Source organism: Mytilus californianus, unplaced genomic scaffold (assembly GCF_021869535.1).
Source record: "Mytilus californianus isolate M0D057914Y unplaced genomic scaffold, xbMytCali1.0.p SCAF_5, whole genome shotgun sequence".
Classification (NCBI taxonomy): Eukaryota; Metazoa; Mollusca; class Bivalvia; order Mytilida; family Mytilidae; genus Mytilus; species Mytilus californianus.
The window spans coordinates 49,586,063-49,606,987 of NW_026262701.1; the positions used below are offsets into that span (position 1 = coordinate 49,586,063).

Sequence of the window (20,925 nt, forward strand, 5' to 3'; positions counted from 1 at the left end):
TGTAATTTTTTTTATTGGTAAATCAACAAGCCAATATTGAAATGTATTTTAAAAGTGCTCCAATTATGGATGTTATGACTAAATATTTTTTGCGTACTAATTAAATTTATGAATAAAAAAATCACTTGTGTAATTGATAAGGATCATTGGAGAAATTGTAATAAAATTTAAATTTTGCTTTGTTTTCAATCTGCAGGTGGCAGCAATGCATTATGATGGAACAGCAGTTAAATCTGCGAAACCTATTCACTTTACAGTAAATCCTATATCAGGTGCTACAGGTGCAGTTGCCTCACCAGCACCAGTAACACCAACAAATGGAATAGCAGAAATTAATATAGCTATAACAGATAATGGCATAACAGGCCTGGATATTTTCGTAAGTAATAGGCATATATCCTGAGATTGTCAGTTTTCCTACCAAGGGTAGGTGGTTCTCTCTGGGCACTCCGGCTTCCTCCACCAATAAAAACTGACCGCCACAAATTGCACAATAGTGCTGAAAGTAGTGTTAACACCAATTAGTCAGATATGAAATGAATAGCTTGTTAGTTGAAACCTTCCTAAATTGGCATGAATGTCCCAAAATGACATATGTATACTGTAAACCAACTTATCTTTGAAGATCTTTATTTTTGCTTTCAGCCCTTTCTGACTGACTACATGGTGATTTATTTTTCTAAATTTTTGAATAAGGGAAGATCCAATTTTTACATATTCACAATAATTTTTCTACTCTGGAAAAATAAAATGCTTGTAAAGTAAGTTAGTTTACTGTACTTTAGAATCAGCTTTAGTATTATTTAACTAACTAGAATTTGATTTATTTACATGTGATTCACAGAAATTTGCATAATATATCCTCTATCCCTTTAATTACTATTTTCAGTCATTGTGTGATGAAATATTTGAAATTTATGTGACAATGCAAACTCCGCTCTTTCCTATACTCACTGTACTGATTATTTTAGGTTGATACATAAAACAGTCCTTAATTTATCAGCTATGGTCTTAAATTGTTTTTCTAGATATTTGTAAGTAAATATGCTTTGTTTTTACAGGCAAGATACAATAATGAGCAAAATACAGAAATACAGATGAAGACAACTCGGTACTACTCGCCAAGTAACAGTTATATTACTGTTTCCACATCTACAAAGAATCCTAGTGCAAATGAATACATGATATTCCATGTTAGAACAACTAACTATATTCCTAGAATTTACTACCAGGTAATACATTGTCAAAGTTATATATATATATACTGTCAATTTTATTATTATTTGTATTGGTAATTGTACCACTACTTAGATTTTTGTCTTTTAGGTCTCTGATATTCCTGGATTGCATGGATAAAGATGACCCACTAATTTTAAGTACTTTACATATTCAAATTTTCTATAGGATTGTATGCAGAATTTGTCTAAACTCTGATATCAAATCTCCATTGTAATTGTATTTTCTTAAATCCATGAATTCAGAATTGAATCTCACAAAAACTAAATTTTTAGTCAAAGCAATCCTAAAAAATGTTGAAGGCTAAAGGCCATTATTTTAAGATTTGTAACAATCAAACACGATTATTATATGAAGAGTTGATATTGAAAAAAAGGTTCATGACTGGGAAAAAATGTTTTATCTTAATTCATTTAATTTCTTTTTGGCTTGAAAGCGTTTCATAAATACAGGTTATATTTAAGTTTTTGGCTTTAAGATTTATTTTAATAAGATCATTCAAAATATTGAAAATTAATTGATAAGATAATACTAAATATTTTATTTTATCCTCTGTATTCTTAATAACAAAAAGGGAATATTTTACAATATGTAAGTCATAGTACCAATATGTTTTAATTTATGTCTATTTGCCCGTTTGGATGTCTTTTATTACTATCAGAGGTGCTTTCTTTACCAAGATTGCATATGTGTCTATTTATAATATTATGGTTATTTTAACAGGTTATTGCCCAAGGAAATATCATCATTGGAGAAGAATTAGAAATGATTTCTAGGAGGAAGTCGTTTGCTATAGCTCTGTCTAGAGAAATGGTGCCTACAGCAAGATTAGTGGTGTACTATGTCTCAGGACAGCCAGAAGAAATTGTCATGGACAGCATCAGTTTCTATGTCAGTGGGCTGAGAGCTAATCCAGTAAGTTTTTATGTTGGATTTTTAATAAAAGCTCCCAACACCCCTCCCCAAAAACTCCCTAAACCCCTCCCCAAAAGTTTAAAACAAAAAAAAAACCCACAGAAAAACATTCAAGAACATACCCAAATAGACTAAAAACCTGCAAAACAAAAGTAAAAAAACTTGATCTGTATTCAAAGAATTTGTGTAGAACTCATATTACAAATATCAAAAGGATGTTATTCTAAATCCTAATATTTTTGAAAAAAGAAAAAGACAAATTAATGAACAATTGGATAAAATTTAAAAAAAAAACAATGTCTTTTCCTTTGTTTGATTGTAATATAAAAAAGAAAATGTCCATTTCAAAAAGTTGGATAAAATAGATAAGTATGAGTTTATGAAAAAAATATGGGGTACCAAGAAACATGAATAAAATTGTTCTTTTTAAATTATTCAATATGAATGTAATGATAATTATTAGTCATTGAGCCTGAATTTTTGTTTATCATTCTTGATTTAATGAATTAAACAAGATAACCTCAATGAGACAGCAACCCAGTGACAAAAATAATCAAAACAACAAACAACTGTACGTACAATATGTCAAACTCTTAATCATCCTGAGTCTATTGTAGTTGGGAATGAATTAAAAAGAAAGCAATTTAAGATCTGACATTTACACCCAATTCTCCAAATAAATAAATTTAAGAATTAAGATATGGCAACTACTGACAAGTTTTCTGACTTAGGACAATCAAAGGAAAATATGGCAGAGTTAAACTTGTTTTTTGGATCTCAACTTCCCATTGTTTTTATCTTAATCAGTAGATTGAACAAAACAAACATAAAAGAATGTGTAATACTACCAAGCACAGACAAAGCACCTAAACTCTAACAGTACTATTTATAAAAAACTCAAAATAAATGTCAAATTATATCTCTTTTATCTTAGGTTAAAGCAGAGGTTAACCTTGGTAAAGATTTTACCAGAGATTCTGTAGAGATTCGAGGAGAATCTGACCCTGGATCTTATATGGCCTTCTCTGCAATGCCTCTGGATATCTACAGTAGAGGAATCAATGATGGACTCACAGAATACAGGGTAGGTTGGTGTGCTAGCTGGGCTTGTGACTGGAGGTGTTCTATAGAGATTATAAAATATTTCAGGATCATTGTAACCTCTGTGGCCATCTCTATCATGCCATTGTGCATGAGTCTCATAAGTTTGTCGTTTTTGGGGCCATTCTCTACAATTAGACTTATGAACAATCTTGAGATCAAAAGGTCAGGAGAAAAAGTTTTGTCATTCTTTAGAAGTATTAACATAAATTTTGTCATAATTCTGGAAATATAGATGGTAATCATTGATTTGATAATAGTAATTTCATTTTTCTTACTTTGTCATTGACTGCCACAATGAATGGTGTATATAAATTGTAAGCAATCATTCAGAGACAAATATTTTCACCTTTTCTGCAATTAAAATAAGAATAATAAATAAATGATTGAATTACCTCCCCTTTTTCTACTAAGATAAACTCTTATTTCATCTAATTAATAAGAAATAATATAGTTATTATCACATGCAAATTATCTAATGAATTTTTGGTGGTGTTTGTCATTATTTACATTTTAAATGATAATCATGATGTTTTTACTCAAACCTTGTAGTTGATTGATGAGTTAAATTCCTATGATGGAGACAACAGAAGAGCATGGCAACACTTGTGGAGATTGAGTGAGACAGAGTTTGAATATAAATTTTTCACTTCTACTGGACATGGAGTTGATACAACCACTACCCTTTCTGTAAGTTAAAAATTCTTTATATTTTCATGTACATGCATTATAGATTTCACCCAACATGTGGCAGGTGAGGTTGACTCAAATCTTATTTGACTATTAATGTTGGTTTTTCTGCCGAAGGCATTGTTTCTCTCCGGGCACTCTGGTTTCCTCCAATAAAAATTTACTGTCCAGATATAGCCAATAGTGCTGAAAGTGGTGTTAAACACCCAACAATCAATCATAATTGATTAAAAATTTGCTGTTGCATTCCTTCTACTATTTGTCTGTTTGTCCAACAAATATTCCATCGCAGTTTTCTTAGGTAATACAAAACAGGATGACTTCATACCTGGTCAGCAGCTTGACATTGGAGAGTTGTAAAATTAACCACTTATCCGATCAGACACTAACCTCCTTTTTGCAGAAACTAGAAAAACTTTCACTAATTTCTCTAGTATCACTGAACGAAATGATGTTATATTTGTGATGCTATATTTATTAACTTGTGAGCACATTTTGAATCAGTCACACAACTAATACCTGTTTGCCGATACTTTGAATTTTTTCAATATGTTGAATGAGGTTAAAATTGTATGTCACATATTTCTACAGTACTAATGAACAGAATGACTTCATATTTTGTCAGCAGCTTGGCAGTGATAAGTTTTAACTTTTGATTACTTTTGGGATCTGTCTGACACCTACTTTCTGTTTTCTGATACTTTGCAGTAAGAGTAGGGGTATGCTTAGCATAACATTGCAGTCATTCTAGTTGTAACATATCTTAAACAATTTGTTGTTGGAGATTTCACTGATTTGAGGATGTGTGTCTTTAGTATCTAGAATTTAAGCATATTTGTTAACAAATCATAAGCAAGAAACATTAAGGGTCCAGGTTTTACTAGCTGAAATAAATTTAATTACCAATTGTTCGTGTTTTTTTGTAGCAATCTGGTTTGGTAGCTTTGTCTGATGTCACGATCACCAGAGTTGTTAGTAAGTATACAAATACATATAATAAATATCAGCTTATATAGAAATCAAGTACCAAACATCTTGCTTTATTCCAGGCTTTCTCATGAAAAGCTTATTGAAAAGTGTATGTAGACCTGTAAACATTATCTTACTGGGTCAGGGCTTTGCTCCTTACTAATTCTTAATGAGATGTTAGAACAATGCAGCCATTCTTCGGCAATTTTGATAAATATTTGATGATATTTATTTTCATGTTTTTTATGCATAAATCTTTTTCATTAAAACTGTTATACAGGAATTCAGTTAAAAAAAACAATTATCATTGTGAGTTTTTGGTGGGGTTCATGTTGCTCAGTCTTTAGTTTTCTATGTTGTGTTTTGTGTACTGTTGTTTGTTTGTCTTTTACTTTTTTAGCCATGGCATTGTCAGTTTATTTTTGACTTGTGAGTTTAATTGTCCCTTTGGTATCCTTCTCCTCTCTTTTAATCACTTATATAAATGGCAAATTAAAGTACACTCAAAGGAAAAGGTAGCTAGGATAAGTACATTTTTTGGCCCCTTGGATTCAACAATCAAAAAGTATAAATCTATTAACTAACTCCCTTCTGATGTACATAAGGGGTTTGTCTGGAAGATATCATAAAATTGAGAATGGAAATGGGGAATATGTCAAAGAGACAACAACCCGACCATAGAGCAGACAACAGCCGAAGGCCACCAATGGGTCTTCAATGCAGCGAGAAAATCCCACACCCGGAGGTGGTCCTCAGTATTTAAATGTTTGAATTGTGTCTTACTCCTTTGTATCTTTACTCTTATATATTTGCTTTAGGGTTTCAAACTTCTTGCATTTCATGCAAAACTGCAAAGTCTGCCAACATAGCCTCATTTTGAGATCTTGTCATTATCATCGATATTTAGAAAAGAATCAGAAAAGTAATATTTAGACGGGAGTCAAGTCTTATGAATTTGATATGTTGCTACAATATATAGTATACAAAGATGTAAATTTGGATAAAATAAATTTTTGATAAGGACTTGAATCATTTAGAAATGACTATGTGTTAAATGGGTTATGTTAAGCTATTTTGGCATACTTTTGTTGATTCTATCATGTCAATGACATCACAATTGACTCTTTTTGGACTGAAGAGTCCAGATTATATCATTCTACTCATTTATCAGTAGAACAAACATAGATCTAAAAGGATTGAAGATATTTATATTTTTTGCAATTTCATAGCTTCCTTGTTTTGAATGTGCAGAAAGTGTAAATAAAAGCACATTAAAAGTCAGATTACAGTACATGTATTTAAGAATATTGTTGAAGAAGCTGTAACTGTTAACAGACTGGCATAACATGAAAAATGATATAGGACTTTAAATTAAGAGATTTTTGCTTTATTATACCTGTGACCTCCTTTATGAAGAAATTACTGTTTCGAAAGATAAAAAATTGATAAAAAATCATGTTTAGTAATCATACTTTTTCAGATCCCTGTAACTTCACAAGAGATGGCATGTTGCCTTGTTTTACTGGAGAATTGTGTTACAGTGTGAACAAGACATGTGATGGAATACCACAATGTAGTGACTGGGCTGACGAACAAAATTGTAAGTGTTTATTGACAGTCCATTTGATGAATAGTACTGTAATTTCAGAAATTTGTGGGTGCATCTATTTTAGCGATTGTTGAACATTGAACAAGAATGCGAGATTAATTTTTGATCAATTTTGCCATTTCTGGAAATGGATCATACAAATTATGCAATCATAATTTAAATTGGAAGTTTTTATTTTGGCAAAACGTATCACTTCGTAATTTTCACAATAATAAAAACATCACAAAGTTTTCAGTTTGATATTTTAATGGCTTGAACTACTTACCATATCAGATTTTCAAGCACCAGTTACAAATTGATTATTAAAGATAGTGTACACTTTTGGTATAATTAGATTCTGATTGGGTCTGGTTATTTGACTTCCTGGAAGACATATACCTTGTGAATTACCACGTTAATAGCTGTCTCAGCCTATTTACCTAGTACATATTTATTTCACATTAACATGTTCTCATCATGAATATGAATGTTATACTTGCCACTGGACATTAAACTGCCAGCCTGCTATCTGTGATCAACTCCATCTTAACCAGGGAATGGGTCTCCGTGAAAATCATTGATTGTTTAATACATAATGGCATTTTTATATGCCCGTCAAATTTTTGACGGGACGTATTATGGTATACAAATGTCCGGTGTACGTCCGTCTGTCCGTCTGTCTGTCCGGCGTAAACATGTTGCACCGTAACTTGAGAATGACTTATCCAAATTTCATGAAACTTAATATAGTTGTTTCTTATGATGGTCAAACAATCTGTATACTTTTTGGTGAAAATAAGATTAAAACTTTTTGAATTACGGGACTTAATAACTAAAACAGGTGTGTTTTTTTTCACATGTCGCGCCGTATCTCAAAAACAATTTATGATTATTGCTTAAAACTTTACACACTTCTTAGTTATATTAATCTTAAGATCTGTATACTTTTTGGTGATGATTCAAAATTTTATTTTAGAGATATTGAGTATTTTGTTAAAAAGGGGGGAGGGGTTTTTCACATGTCGCGCCGTATCTCAAAAACAGTTTATGATTATTGCTTAAAACTTTACACACTTCTTAGTTATATTAACCTCAAGATCTGTATACTTTTTGGTGATGATTCAAAATTTTATTTTTGAGTTATTGAGTATTTTGTTAAAAAAGGGGAGGGGTTTTTCACATGTCGCGCCGTATCTCAAAAACAGTTTATGATTATTGCTTAAAACTTTACACACTTCTTAGTTATATTAACCTCAAGATCTGTATACTTTTTGGTGATGATTTAAAATTTTATTTTTGAGTTATTGAGTATTTTGTTAAAAAAGGGGGAGGGGTTTTTCACATGTCGCGCCGTATCTCAAAAACGATTTATGATTATTGCTTAAAACTTTACACACTTCTTAGTTATATTAATCTTAAGATCTGTATACTTTTTGGTGATGATTCAAAATTTTATTTTAGAGATATTGAGTATTTTGTTAAAAAGGGGGGAGGGGTTTTTCACATGTCGCGCCGTATCTCAAAAACAGTTTATGATTATTGCTTAAAACTTTACACACTTCTTAGTTATATTAACCTCAAGATCTGTATACTTTTTGGTGATGATTCAAAATTTTATTTTTGAGTTATTGAGTATTTTGTTAAAAAAGGGGAGGGGTTTTTCACATGTCGCCCCGTATCTCAAAAACAGTTTATGATTATTGCTTAAAACTTTACACACTTCTTAGTTATATTAACCTCAAGATCTCTATACTTTTTGGTGATGATTCAAAATTTTATTTTTGAGTTATTGAGTATTTTGTTAAAAAAGGGGGAGGGGTTTTTCACATGTCGCGCCGTATCTCAAAAACGATTTATGATTATTGCTTAAAACTTTACACACTTCTTAGTTATATTAACCTCAAGATCTGTATACTTTTTGGTGATGATTCAAAATTTTATTTTTGAGTTATTGAGTATTTTGTTAAAAAAGGGGGAGGGGTTTTTCACATGTCGCACCGTATCTCAAAATCGATTTATGATTATTGCTTAAAATTTTACACACTTCTTAGTTATATTAATCTAAAGATCTGTTTACTTTTTGGTTTTGATTCAAAATTTTATTTTAGAGATATTGAGTTTTTTGCAAAAAAAAAAAGGGGGTTTTCACATGTCACGCCGTATGTCAGAAACTATTTATGCTTATTGCATAAAAATTCACACACAAGACGACGGGCGTATCATGCGCTCATGGCGCAGCTGTTTATTAATAACTTGATTTATTTATTGATCAATCCTGAATATGCATGAAATATTTGCCACTGGGCATTAATAAAAAAACAACCTGTTATTTATTTATTGATTTAAATGTTAGATGGCTTCCTATAGCAAAACTTTGATTTTGTGGGAAGTGTTTGAATTAAAAGAGTTCTCTATATTTTATCCTTCTTAACTTAAAGGTCCAGTTGAGGATCCTCGTTACAACAATAGAACTGAGGGAATGATACACAGAGTTAGCAGAGTTTTAAGATTTTATGAAGACAGTGCATGGGCATGGAAAGAGTACTTTACAAAGTAAGATTACACTAGGTTATAACATATACATATAATACATGAAGCAAATTGAATAAAAGAATGTTTAACATAAAATTTCATATCCATTTTATCGTGCTATTTTTGATTTTATTTGTGTGATTTTGGGTTTTTCACCAAAACATGGACTTCTTCCTTTTCTGTTTATATTATTTGGGGACATAAAGGCGAACAAGTGTTCTTTTGAAGACTTTATAACCGATTTTGTGCATGCATAAAATTTAGGTTTCAATATTATGACCAATTCTTGAAAACAACTGGCAAAGGAGAAATCAAGAGAAAAATTATTTATGAAAAATGTTAATATAAAAAGGTTGATTTTCAGTAGATCACTTTAATTCAACTTTTTATCCCATTAACTGAAAATGTATGTAATCCTTACTCATTAACAGATTTCTTAATAAATTAAATATATGAAAGATTACAAATGATGTACATTCCAATGTAACCATTTTAAAAATGACAATAGATAATGCAGGTAACACAAAATTAAGCAGAATTCTTAACAAATTTTTATGCCCCCGCAGTCACCTGAGGGGGCATTTTAAAAGTGTTATCCTTGTCGGTACGTATGTCCCGAAATTGGTTTCCTTTTTCTAACTTTTAGTTTGCTTCAACCAGATGTTATGAAACTTACACACAATGCTTATTACCATAAAACACAGATCAAGTTCCAATTTTGGTGGTGTCACTTTTTTCGTTCTCGAGTTATGCCCCTTTATATAGCTATATGCAAGCAGTGGCATCATCTGTGTCCCATGGACACATTCTTCGATTATTTTTTTTTCTAACTGCCACATTTAAAATATTTTGGTCTAAAAAAAATTGTAACTTCAGAATACTAAAACTGTTTTCTTTTGAACTTGTAATATTATTTTGTTGTTAGAACTAAAAACCTAAAAACACCCTGTTCTTTTGATATAATAAGTTCCTAATTTAGAACATATACAGTAAAATCAGAAATTATTGCGAGGTTTTATCAATGCAAATAATGTGACTAAGTGAGCATCGCAATAATAAGAACTCGCATTCTGATATCCGATATATATATCTTAATGCAGATTTTCCTGAAATCGCATTAATTAATCTTGCATTTTTGTCCATTCTTCAAAAATCGCAATAATAAATGCACGCAATAATTTCTGAATTTACAGTACTTGATGTCTTTTTCAGACCAGACAGGAAAGTTCAGTTCAGGGTAAACCCTCCAAAATACCCACTAACCTGGATGATAAATGGTATTGCTGTTAGTAGGAGCTTAGGACTAGGAGTAATGAGCTCACCTATAAGGGTATGTATTGAAATAGGGTCATTCTATAAATTAAGAGTTTATTGATAAAGCAGAAGGTGCCAAAGACCTTAATGGAAATGGGTTTAGGAGTAGTTTACAAACCAAACCATAGTTGTATTAACCAATTTTTGGTTCCAATTGTTCAATCTGATTGTATTTATTTCAAGAATGTCAATTTACAGGTGTCCAAGCCAAACAAATCAAATTAATGTAATTCTATTGTGAAGTCACAAGAAGTAAACTGTTTCACCTTAGCAGTAACAATTGTATAAATATTTGGATTAAAAGATAAAAAAAGAACTGACCAGAAACTTAACTAACACATGTATGGTTTTGGTTATAACATTATGTGGCAGCCTCTACACAAAGTGGTCTAGGAAGACAGTTAACACCTAACTACACAACACTTCAAGCTGTCAAAAACCAAGTGGTCTAGGGAGGCAGTTAACACATAACTACACTGAGCACTTCAACCTGTCAAAAACCAAGTGGTCTAGGGAGGCAGTTAACACCTAACTACACTGAACACTTCAACTTGTCAAAAACCAAGTGGTCTATGGAGGCAGTTAACACCTAACTGCACTGGACACTTCAGCCTGTCAAAAACCAAGTGGTCTATGGAGGCAGTTAACACCTAACTACACTGAACACTTCAACTTGTCAAAAACCAAGTGGTTTATGGAGGCAGTAACACCTAACTGCACTGAACACTTCACTGATCTGTCATTTGCAACAACTTCTTTTTTATTAATATGAATGATTATTGTTCCCTTAATGTCAGTCAGATAAGAGCAAAGCTGTAATTTACCAAATGATTCTGCTTATAATTTAACAAAAACATATAAGCATTGAGCTACTAATTAAGTTTAGATAAAGCAATTGGCAAATATAAGTTTTTAAATAAGCAAATAAATTAATACTGGAGCAATGGATTAACAATGTAAACAAATATTTGAATATAACTCCTATTTTTGATTTCTTTAATTTATTTTTCAGTACGATGCCTCTAGATTTATGTACATGATAGTAGAAGCCCCAGATATTGTGGTCCGTGGTGAGCATGTCGGTGTTAGAGTAACAGTATTCAACTACTGGCCTGGTGATAATTTCATTGAAGTTTTAGTGACAATGAAAGGATCTAAGTACTATGATTCATTACTTGTCGGTGATGAAGGATATGTTGATTCCAGAAATCCATTGCGGCACCCTGGAGATCACCAGACTATCGTATTTGTAAGTTATTTTATAAAAAAATATTTACAATGCATAAAATAAGGAGATGTGGTATGATTGCCAATGAGACAACTATGGACCAGAGACCAAATGACATAGATGTAAGCAATAAGTCATCTTCTGAATTAAAATTTGACTTGGTTGCAGATTAATGATTGAATAAGAGTTATTCCCCTTTCTGGGGATAACTATGAATATAAGAATATTTGTGGTTTCTTCAGTTAGATAGCACCTCAATGACACAAATAACTAAATGATATATAAAATGCAACATTTAGACATATCAGACATCCATCTATTGAGGATATTCCTGACCTCAGACAAGTACATGGATAAAGACGACTGCTTTGCTGCAATTAAGAGTTATTGATCAATGATCAGCAATTCTTTTTCTATCAGTAAAATGTAATATTGATGAATATGAATATGAACTTTAAACAACGAATTAACTTATAATCTATTTTACAGATTAAGCTGGAATTTTTTTTATATGATAGAATTGATCCTTTGCCAAAAAATGGCCAAAATATTCAGGGTTTCGGTTGTAATTGAATGCTTGATTAAAAAAATAGAATTAATCTTCTGCCAAACAGACGGCTAACATATTTAGGGTTTTGACTGTAATTGAATGCTTGATAAAAAAAAAACCTACAAAACAGATTGAGATCAAACTAATTTTACATATATTTTTTTATTTAGTTGGAACCTGGAACTTCAAAGGATATTTTTATGCCTATTATGCCAAACATAGTCATGGGCAGCTTTAACATCTCTTTAGAATGCTGGTCGTTTATGGATAGAGATTTTTTCCACAAGACTATTTATGTTAAGGTAAAGTATTGTTGAATATAAGTTCATGCATGTAAAAAAAAAATCAAAACTTGATATTATTGTAATATATAGTCTGTGTAAGATACTATGAGACTAAAAGTTTTTTTTTTAATTTTTAGATTGTCTTTTACCAGTTTTCAAATGAAATATTTTCATGTCTTTTACCAGTTTTCAAATGAAATATTTTCATGTCTTTTACCAGTTTTCAAATGAAATATTTTCATGTCTTTTACCAGTTTTCAAATGAAATATTTTCATGTCTTTTACCAGTTTTCAAATGAAATATTTTCATGTCTTTTACCAGTTTTCAAATGAAATATTATCATGTCTTTTACCAATTTTCAATTGAAATATTTTCATGTTTTTTACCAGTTTTCAAATGAAATATTTTCGTGTCTTACCAGTTTTCAAATAAAATATTCTAAATAAAAAAAATTCATACACTATGAAGTTAAAAACTCCTAAATCCTACCTCAATTTTGGGGTGGTGATTTTTTCAAGAGAGAAAAATTGGTGAAAAGTGAAGAAATGGAATACCTTTCTAAATTCATTTAAAAACAAGTATTTTTGAAAGAAGATAAAAATCATAATTACACTAGACTTTTGGAACTCAAATGTGTGAAAATAGTTTTTGGGAAAAAAATCAACTGAAAAGTTGCTTGCTTGTCTGTATTAATACATGGAAAACAATATTAAAAATGAGTATAAGCCATACTGACTTCATTACTACAGGAAAACACGCATTGCTAATATTTTGTAAAGTAAGATGCTTTCAGAGATCATCAATTTATGTATTGCTGAAATTTATTGCTATTTGAATGAAATGAATAAAATGGTGAAAGCAAATTGAATCAGATTATTTTAGTGGCCTATTTAAATAAGGAGATATGGCATTATTGCCAATGAGATAACTATCAACCATAGATCAAATAACAAGGATGTAAACAAATGTACTGAATGGCCTTCAGCAATGAGCAAAACCCATACCATATAGTGGACAGTGATTGATGACAAAAAAAAAATATGAAGGCTACCAATATTGACAACTGAATAACAGGCTCCTGACTTGGGACAGGCACAAAAAGAATGTGGTTGGGTTAAACATTTTTGTGAGTGCTACCTCGGCCAGTAGTGTATTATGTTTCAAATGTTAGTGCACACAAAGTTCTGTGCACATTCTATATTTTTAAATGATCAACTTATGCAGGTATTAATACAAATGTATTAAGAATTATTAAATTGATTATTTACAGGCTGACGGTGTAGAGAATTATTATCACACCCCATATTTGATTGATTTGATCAGATACAGTTCTATCAAAATCCCAGAATTGAAAGTAAATGTTTCTGACAAGTTTATTGAACCTGAAGTCAGAGAGCATCTGTATGTTCCTGGGTCAGAAAAAGCTGTCCTCACATGCTTTGGTAAGTTCACCATATTGTTTTTAAGTTTAATGTTTTGATTTTTTTTTTTAGAAATGTTAAATTAGAATATAGAGATTTGAAGATAAAAACATTTCAATTTCAACATTGAAACAATTTTGATTATTGGTTGGAATAGAAAGAGAGACTGGGTCAAGGTTATTGGTTGGAATAGAAAGAGATATTGGATCAAGGTTATTGGTTGGAATAGAAAGAGATACTGGGTCAAGGTTATTAGTTGGAATAGAAAGAGATACTGGGTCAAGGTTATTAGTTGGAATAGAAAGAGATACTGGGTCAAAGTTATTAGTTGGAATAGAAAGAGATACTGGGTCAAGGTTAATGAGACTGTAAACCAAGAACACTAATTTACAAAGATAATGATGATTGATTGCTGTTTAATGTCCAGTGGCAAAATAAATGCATATTCAGGACGAGAACATGTTAATGTGATATGAATATGAACACTGCATTGTAATAGACCAAAAGAATAAGTCAGATTTTGAACATGAAGACATGTCACCTGATCCAGGCAATATTTGTAGTCTTTGTTCAGGCAAATAACTGTTTCTGTAAAAAATTGGTAATTATTATATGTTGTATTATTTGATATTGAATTCTTTGTTTTGCAGGTGATGTTGTAACCCCAGGATTCTTCACCCAGTTCCCCACAGCAGAAGACATCATGCGCAGGCCATATGGTGGTGGTGAAATGAACATGTTTAACTTTGCGTACAATCTAATTACTCTCAAGTTCAAGAAAAATAACCAACAACTTCCAAATGACATCTTGAGAAGGACACTTGGGTACATGAATATTGGTAAGACCATTACACTATAGTAGGTGTTGTACCATACAAATATTTTCTTAGGTGAGACAATTACAATATAGTGAACATCATAGTGTTATATCATACAAATATTGTCTCAAGACTGGATAAATTTGTTCAGTTTGTGATAGAAATTTTTGAACTTTAAAAAAATTTCATTATGAAAATCAAAATGACTATGATGGAACAGCTGGACTCATGTTGTACACTTGTCTCTTTGATTAATAATTGATTGATTGTTGGTGTTTTGTGATTAAACACTGTACACAAAAACTATCAATGAATATCAGTGTTCTCCCCAGGATTTTTTTAAGGCGCAAAATTCAAGGGCACGTAACTCTTTTTTTTAGAGTGAACGTTTGTGATCTGAAGCAATAAGTCATAAATCATGACATGCAATATGAATTATAATGCTTTGTGTTATGTGTTTAATAATGCAGAGTATTAATGAATTACAAGAATATATATATGAAATAAATGGATTTTAAACACAAAAGTTATTTATATTCAATCAATTAAAGAAGTCAAAATATAAATATTCATCTCTACTCTCTGCTCCTTCTAGGGATATTGTTTCAAGATAGTGTTATTTTGTTTGACAGTCTGTTCCCCAACTTTGTCTTTATCCTCTTCAGGGTTAAAAATTAAACCCCCACTCACAATAACTTTTGCTGATACCCCCTTTAACATTTCTAAGCCATGAAAACTCAGTCAGCCACTTGTCATTGAAAACAGAAACATGGTGCTTGCTTTTATCAATTGCTAAAACTTGAGCTTGGTTGGGATTAGGAGAAGCAATGAAATCTGCTTATACTGACAGTGTAGACGGAGGTGTATTCCACTTTTCATTAGAAGTCATTGGTGTGAAAAAAAACTTCTACTTCCATCATCTACCTTTTGCTTATAATTCACCCCTTTGTTATTTGCAGAGAACATGTTCATTCAGAATTAATAAAATCGAATATGGTTAAGATATTTGGAATACAACTTTTTAAAACAATTTTTTTTATAAATGAACAGCTGACCAGTTTCCGTAGTTTCACATTACGCTTCCGTGCGTATTATTGTTTAATCCTATCTTTGGCAGATAGATATAAACGAAACTTTACAAATTCGTTAAAGTTAAAACCATTGAAACTATTTACCAGTGACATTATACAGAAGCTGCGGCGATTCTGTACCCGTGTTGATTGTCACATATTTCCCGACGCACGGATTCACGATCGATGTTCAATGATCATTTTATTTCTAAAAATATGACAGTTTCAGACGAATTTACCTTGCAAGCAACATTTTTTCACTTTTTATTAAAGTAAACCACTCCTCGTTATCTTTAATCAAACTTTATTTTAATTTTTTCAACTACTAATACTTTCATTCATAGTTTTCATCGTAAATATCTTTAGCAATGTGTATTCAAATTTATCATGTGTATTCAACACGTTCATTGGTCGTGTTTAAATAGATTCTTCTTCTCGACCAATGAAAAAATTCGTTATATAAATGGTCAAGTGATCGCACACACGATGCGTAAATACAATGTATTTGCGATCTATTTCTTCAATTTCTGCACTGAAGTTTTTAAAATTTTTAATTTTCTTCAAAAAATATCTATCTTCGTGATGATCATTTACGCTATTACCTGATAAAATAGTCCGATAAGGCTGAGATAAGCGTGGCTCAGGTAAAACTAATTATCAGTTATTGCGTAACACTGACCGACCCATCACGGCATCAGCGGTGATCAGTAACTTGACAATTTTAACCAACATTTATAATGAAAATGTGAAAATTAACACGCTGCGGGATCAAGTATCAAGGGACAGCGGCCAATTAAGACGCTGCGGGATCTACAAAAATATTATGAAGGCGCTGCGGCACCGCAGCGTCATATCGGCCTGGGGAGAACACTGAATATGGTAACAATAATTAACATAGTTTTGATCAATTCTGTCATATGAGTTGATAGAATAAGAGAGCCATTCCTACAACTGATATAAAGATTAAAAGTTTTTTAAAGAAATCCTCAATAAAATGTTAGGGTTGAAGCTCAAAGTGAGGGCTGGTAACTTACTTATTTTTGGGGCTATGTTTTTATTTTACTACATTAAACACACTACTGGAACGTTTTGTTCATAATGATTTTTTTGGTGAAAAGAGCTTCTGAATCCAGTATTTAAATTTAAAGGCTTGTTAAGCACATGATCATTGTAATATTTGTTTTGTTTTAGCTTTACAGAGACAGTTGAGCTACATGAATGATGATGGATCATTTAGTATGTTTAGGGATGATGAGAGTCCTAGCATATGGTAAGTTCAGTCTGTTTGAACAACATTAACCTCTCCTGACTTAAAGGTGATAGTTCTTTGAAAATAAATAAAAAAAAGGTTACCGTATTTTCCGGATTAAAAAGCGCACCCCTAAATAAGGCGCACGGCCGTTTTTGGGGGTGAGGATTGTTTTTTTCCTTACATAAAACGCACCTGCATATAAAGCGCACCCTGAAGAAAACGTACATGCATTCTACTGACCTTAGCGTAATGAATGTCCACTCCTTCTTGTAACTCACTCCGTAACATGTTTCATTTTTATTTTCAGATTGTTGAGAAAGTTGAAAGACATTTTGTATATATTTATTTGTTTCATATTAAAATAAATAAATGTTAATAAAATTATTATAATTTTCTTATTGTTTTAATCATGCCAGATTCATTAGTTGTTTTTTGTCAACAATGGCCATGTGTTGACAGCTTGGGTGTCCATTGAACCTTGTTGTTTTGATTAAAATTAGTTCGGTGTTGATTGCTCATTTATTGTTTGAATTGGAATCAAGGATTTTAATTAATCTTGAAAAGGTATTCATTAAAAGTTACCCAAGCCATAAAACTGCCATTGTTTACCTTGATTATGACCTACTTAATTACCTGTACCCACGTGTGAAAACTGTTCACCCATAAGTCAGGAAAAATAATTATTAAATTAAATCTAAAGAATTTTATTGTTGTTTATAAAATAAAAGTTTAAGTTTTATAAGTAACAAACATTTTTCAATTTAAACTTGGTTGAAAACTACGAACAAAACCATTCAGTTTCTGCAAGTCATTGTCTATTTTTAACTGAAAGTGAGATGGGCCACAGAAAGGGGAATTCAAATAAGACGGCGATATATAAATGTCTTAGCATATTGAATTATGAAAATTAATATTCATTTTTTTTTATTTCTTACACCAATATGTGGCTACAATATTTCATAAAGATATTTCATTTTGAAACAATAAAACAACAAGCAGTTACTCCTCAATAGTATATCCTGTATGGTACCTCTTTTCAAACACGCTTATCTTTCTTTGTTTATGAAACACTTTAAAGGGTTCATTTCAGCACATGGTTATCACCATCGTCATTAAAAGAGACTTGAAATATTGGAAAGAAACACAATCACTTCCTTTATTATTTCTAAAGAAGATTTTATTTAAAAACACATTACAACAACAAACAATTACATATTTATTGTAAATACACAATTAATATCCTGTATGGTACCTCTTTCAAACACGGTTATCTTTCTTTGTTTATGTAATAAACACATGGTTATCAACTTCGTAAGCCAACAATGAAATAAAGAACAAATGATAAAGTATATATATTTTTATTCATAACAAAATATGCCACATGAACAATTTATCAAGTCACTGCAAGCACTTGACAATCTGACGGTCTCCATAAAAAAAAAATCCAGATATATATTTTTTTTCACGCTTGCCCTGAAACTGAAAAAAATACATACATAAAGCGCACCTGAGTATAACACGCAGGGACAATGACAGAGAAAAAAACCTGCGGCTTATTTAACGAATTTAACGGTAATAGGTCAGAGTTAAAGGTTACTAATAATATATTAAAGCAAAAAGTTGATCTATTATTTTTCTTAATTATGATTTCATTCTGAAATTACAGTCTGATTTTATTTAGTATAAAACATTCTCTTGAAAACACTTCTTCTTGAAACACTTGTTCATGTTCAATTTTAAGAGAGGCACATAATTTGTCAACATCCTCTATTGTGGTAATTCTTGGAAAATGCAAATTTATAAAAAAATATGTATTTCTCCCCAAATATATTAATATCAGTATTTTAAATTGCTTCAATATTTCACATATATCTGTTTACAGGTTGACTGCATTCGTTGCCAAAACCTTTCAGGATGCTAGATTTGGAGAATGGGAGAAAGACATGTTTATCCCTATTGAGCTGTTAAACAAGATAGCTTTGTATCTCTGTAGTCAGCAGAACAATGTCACTGGTGAATTTATGGAAGAGAAAGCTCCTATTTATGACAGAACTTATGTAAGTTGAAAAGTTCATTGTCTCCTGCCACACTAAGATGGAGGTACAAAATTTTTAAAAAGTCTCCATCCGTCTGCTGAAAGTGACATTACAAATACAGTACAAAAATTCCATAATTACATGTAGTTATAAAATAAGGTCTGTGAATAAGCAATTGAAAAATTTGAGAGATTGATGTAAAAATATTGTCTCTGAATTTTTCATAGGAAATGTATGGTAATTATTGAATCATCAGAAAGTATGGGGGGGGGGGGGGGATTATGTCAAAATAGAAAGATTTTTTACAACAGATGGTTCACTAAGGCTCATATTAAAAATGTACAAAGAGATAGAGAGTTGAAAGATAAATGTAAAAACCAGTGCATTAATTAAAAATTATATTGAAAAATTAGAAATAAGAGGAACAAACATTAAGATATGAGCTGTCTGTTAAATGAAATATTTTTTCAATTACTGTTGGATTTATTATTTCAGGGACATCTGAAAGAGATGAAAACCCAAATATTAATGGGACATCCAGTGCCCTTAACATCTTATGTTCTGATTGCCCTTAAGAAATTGAAAGATGCTTCAGGGGTAAGTTTCAGTTATTTAGAAAATTCCAGATAAGTTTTTATGCACTTGTTAATAAAAGATCTTGTGGTAGCATAATCATAAGAGACCAACATTTTATCTCAATCTTAAAATACAAAAAAAGCTGTATTAGCTTTAATAATTTATACTTATAAAGGTTAATGAATATTCCATACTTATTAAGGACTAATTGTTTCCATAGCAATGCTGCTGGAAAATATAAAAATAAGAAGATGTGGTATAATTGCCAATGAGACAACTCTCCACCAGAGACCAAATGATATAGAAGTTAACAACTATAGGTCACTTAACGGCCTTCAACAATTAGCAAAACCCATACAGCATAGTCAGCTACAAAAGTCCTAATTAAAAATGTAATTGCTTTTTCAAACATTTAAATAATGGGAAGGACTTCAAGGGAATATTACATGTAAGAATTGGTGGTTCATTTATGTCAGGGAAAAATGCTACAGTTGTTGTTACCTGTTACCCATTTAGACCCTCTTTTTTTAACTATTAACTCATCTTTTTAATCATCAACCGAAAAAATAAAAATTTCTATTTCTCTTCCAAAACTTAAGAATAGGCCTGTTTTTTTTGTGTGTGTTTATGACTTTAAGTATAAAACATTGATATTTCTGGTAAGAATTCCACCACAAAGCATTGTGTTCTGACTTTCTGTCTATGCAGTATAATTGAATACCAGGAGGAGAAATTATCAAGAAAGACAACAACAGAAATACAATTGAAAAGACGAACTTCAAATTGATTGACTTTTCATTTTGATTATTTCAAAAGATATGTATATACATTGTATCTTTTCAAATAAAAAAAGCTTTGAATAAAAATTATCCATCTGACCGACCATACCCATTCAGGTTTAATTGTAGCTCGAAACAGAATTTTTCATTGTTAGCCAGTGGTCATTTTTACATATTGAATATGATTTTGATTTAGGATGCACAGAGTTGTATTACAAAAGCAGCAAATAGAGCATCAGAGTATTTGTCCAAGAGAGCAACAGAAATCGCTGAATCCAAGGAAGTATTTCATATAGCGATATCAGCTTATGCATTGTCCCTTACTGGAAAAAACAGTCAGACATTATATAATGAACTGATGAGTCAAAAACGATCAGGTAAATACTTATACAGAAATGCTGAAATTATATTATGTAATATGATTTCTGATTGGTTCCATTACATGTTACAGTAAGCCATTAATTATTAGTCCCCTACCGACGAAGTCGAAGGGGACTTTAGGTTTGCACTCTGTCCGTCTGTCCATCCGTCAGTCCAGCAAATCAGCTTTCCACACTTTTTATCT

At 31.2% G+C, this 20,925-nt stretch overlaps 1 protein-coding gene across 1 annotated transcript in view; it reads left to right on the forward strand.

The window, feature by feature from the left end:
- LOC127702393 (CD109 antigen-like) overlaps positions 1-20,925 on the forward strand; it is a 40,826-nt gene that overhangs the window by 11,447 nt on the left and 8,454 nt on the right. The window contains exons 12-28 of the mRNA XM_052206590.1: positions 197-379; positions 1,062-1,232; positions 1,960-2,151; positions 3,086-3,235; positions 3,805-3,942; positions 4,869-4,917; positions 6,392-6,511; positions 8,938-9,052; positions 10,244-10,361; positions 11,358-11,594; positions 12,294-12,425; positions 13,679-13,850; positions 14,480-14,668; positions 16,909-16,987; positions 18,852-19,026; positions 19,501-19,602; positions 20,557-20,737. Coding sequence (XP_052062550.1) covers positions 197-379; positions 1,062-1,232; positions 1,960-2,151; positions 3,086-3,235; positions 3,805-3,942; positions 4,869-4,917; positions 6,392-6,511; positions 8,938-9,052; positions 10,244-10,361; positions 11,358-11,594; positions 12,294-12,425; positions 13,679-13,850; positions 14,480-14,668; positions 16,909-16,987; positions 18,852-19,026; positions 19,501-19,602; positions 20,557-20,737 — 2,503 coding nt within the window. The remainder of the gene's footprint in view (positions 1-196; positions 380-1,061; positions 1,233-1,959; positions 2,152-3,085; positions 3,236-3,804; positions 3,943-4,868; positions 4,918-6,391; positions 6,512-8,937; positions 9,053-10,243; positions 10,362-11,357; positions 11,595-12,293; positions 12,426-13,678; positions 13,851-14,479; positions 14,669-16,908; positions 16,988-18,851; positions 19,027-19,500; positions 19,603-20,556; positions 20,738-20,925) is intronic.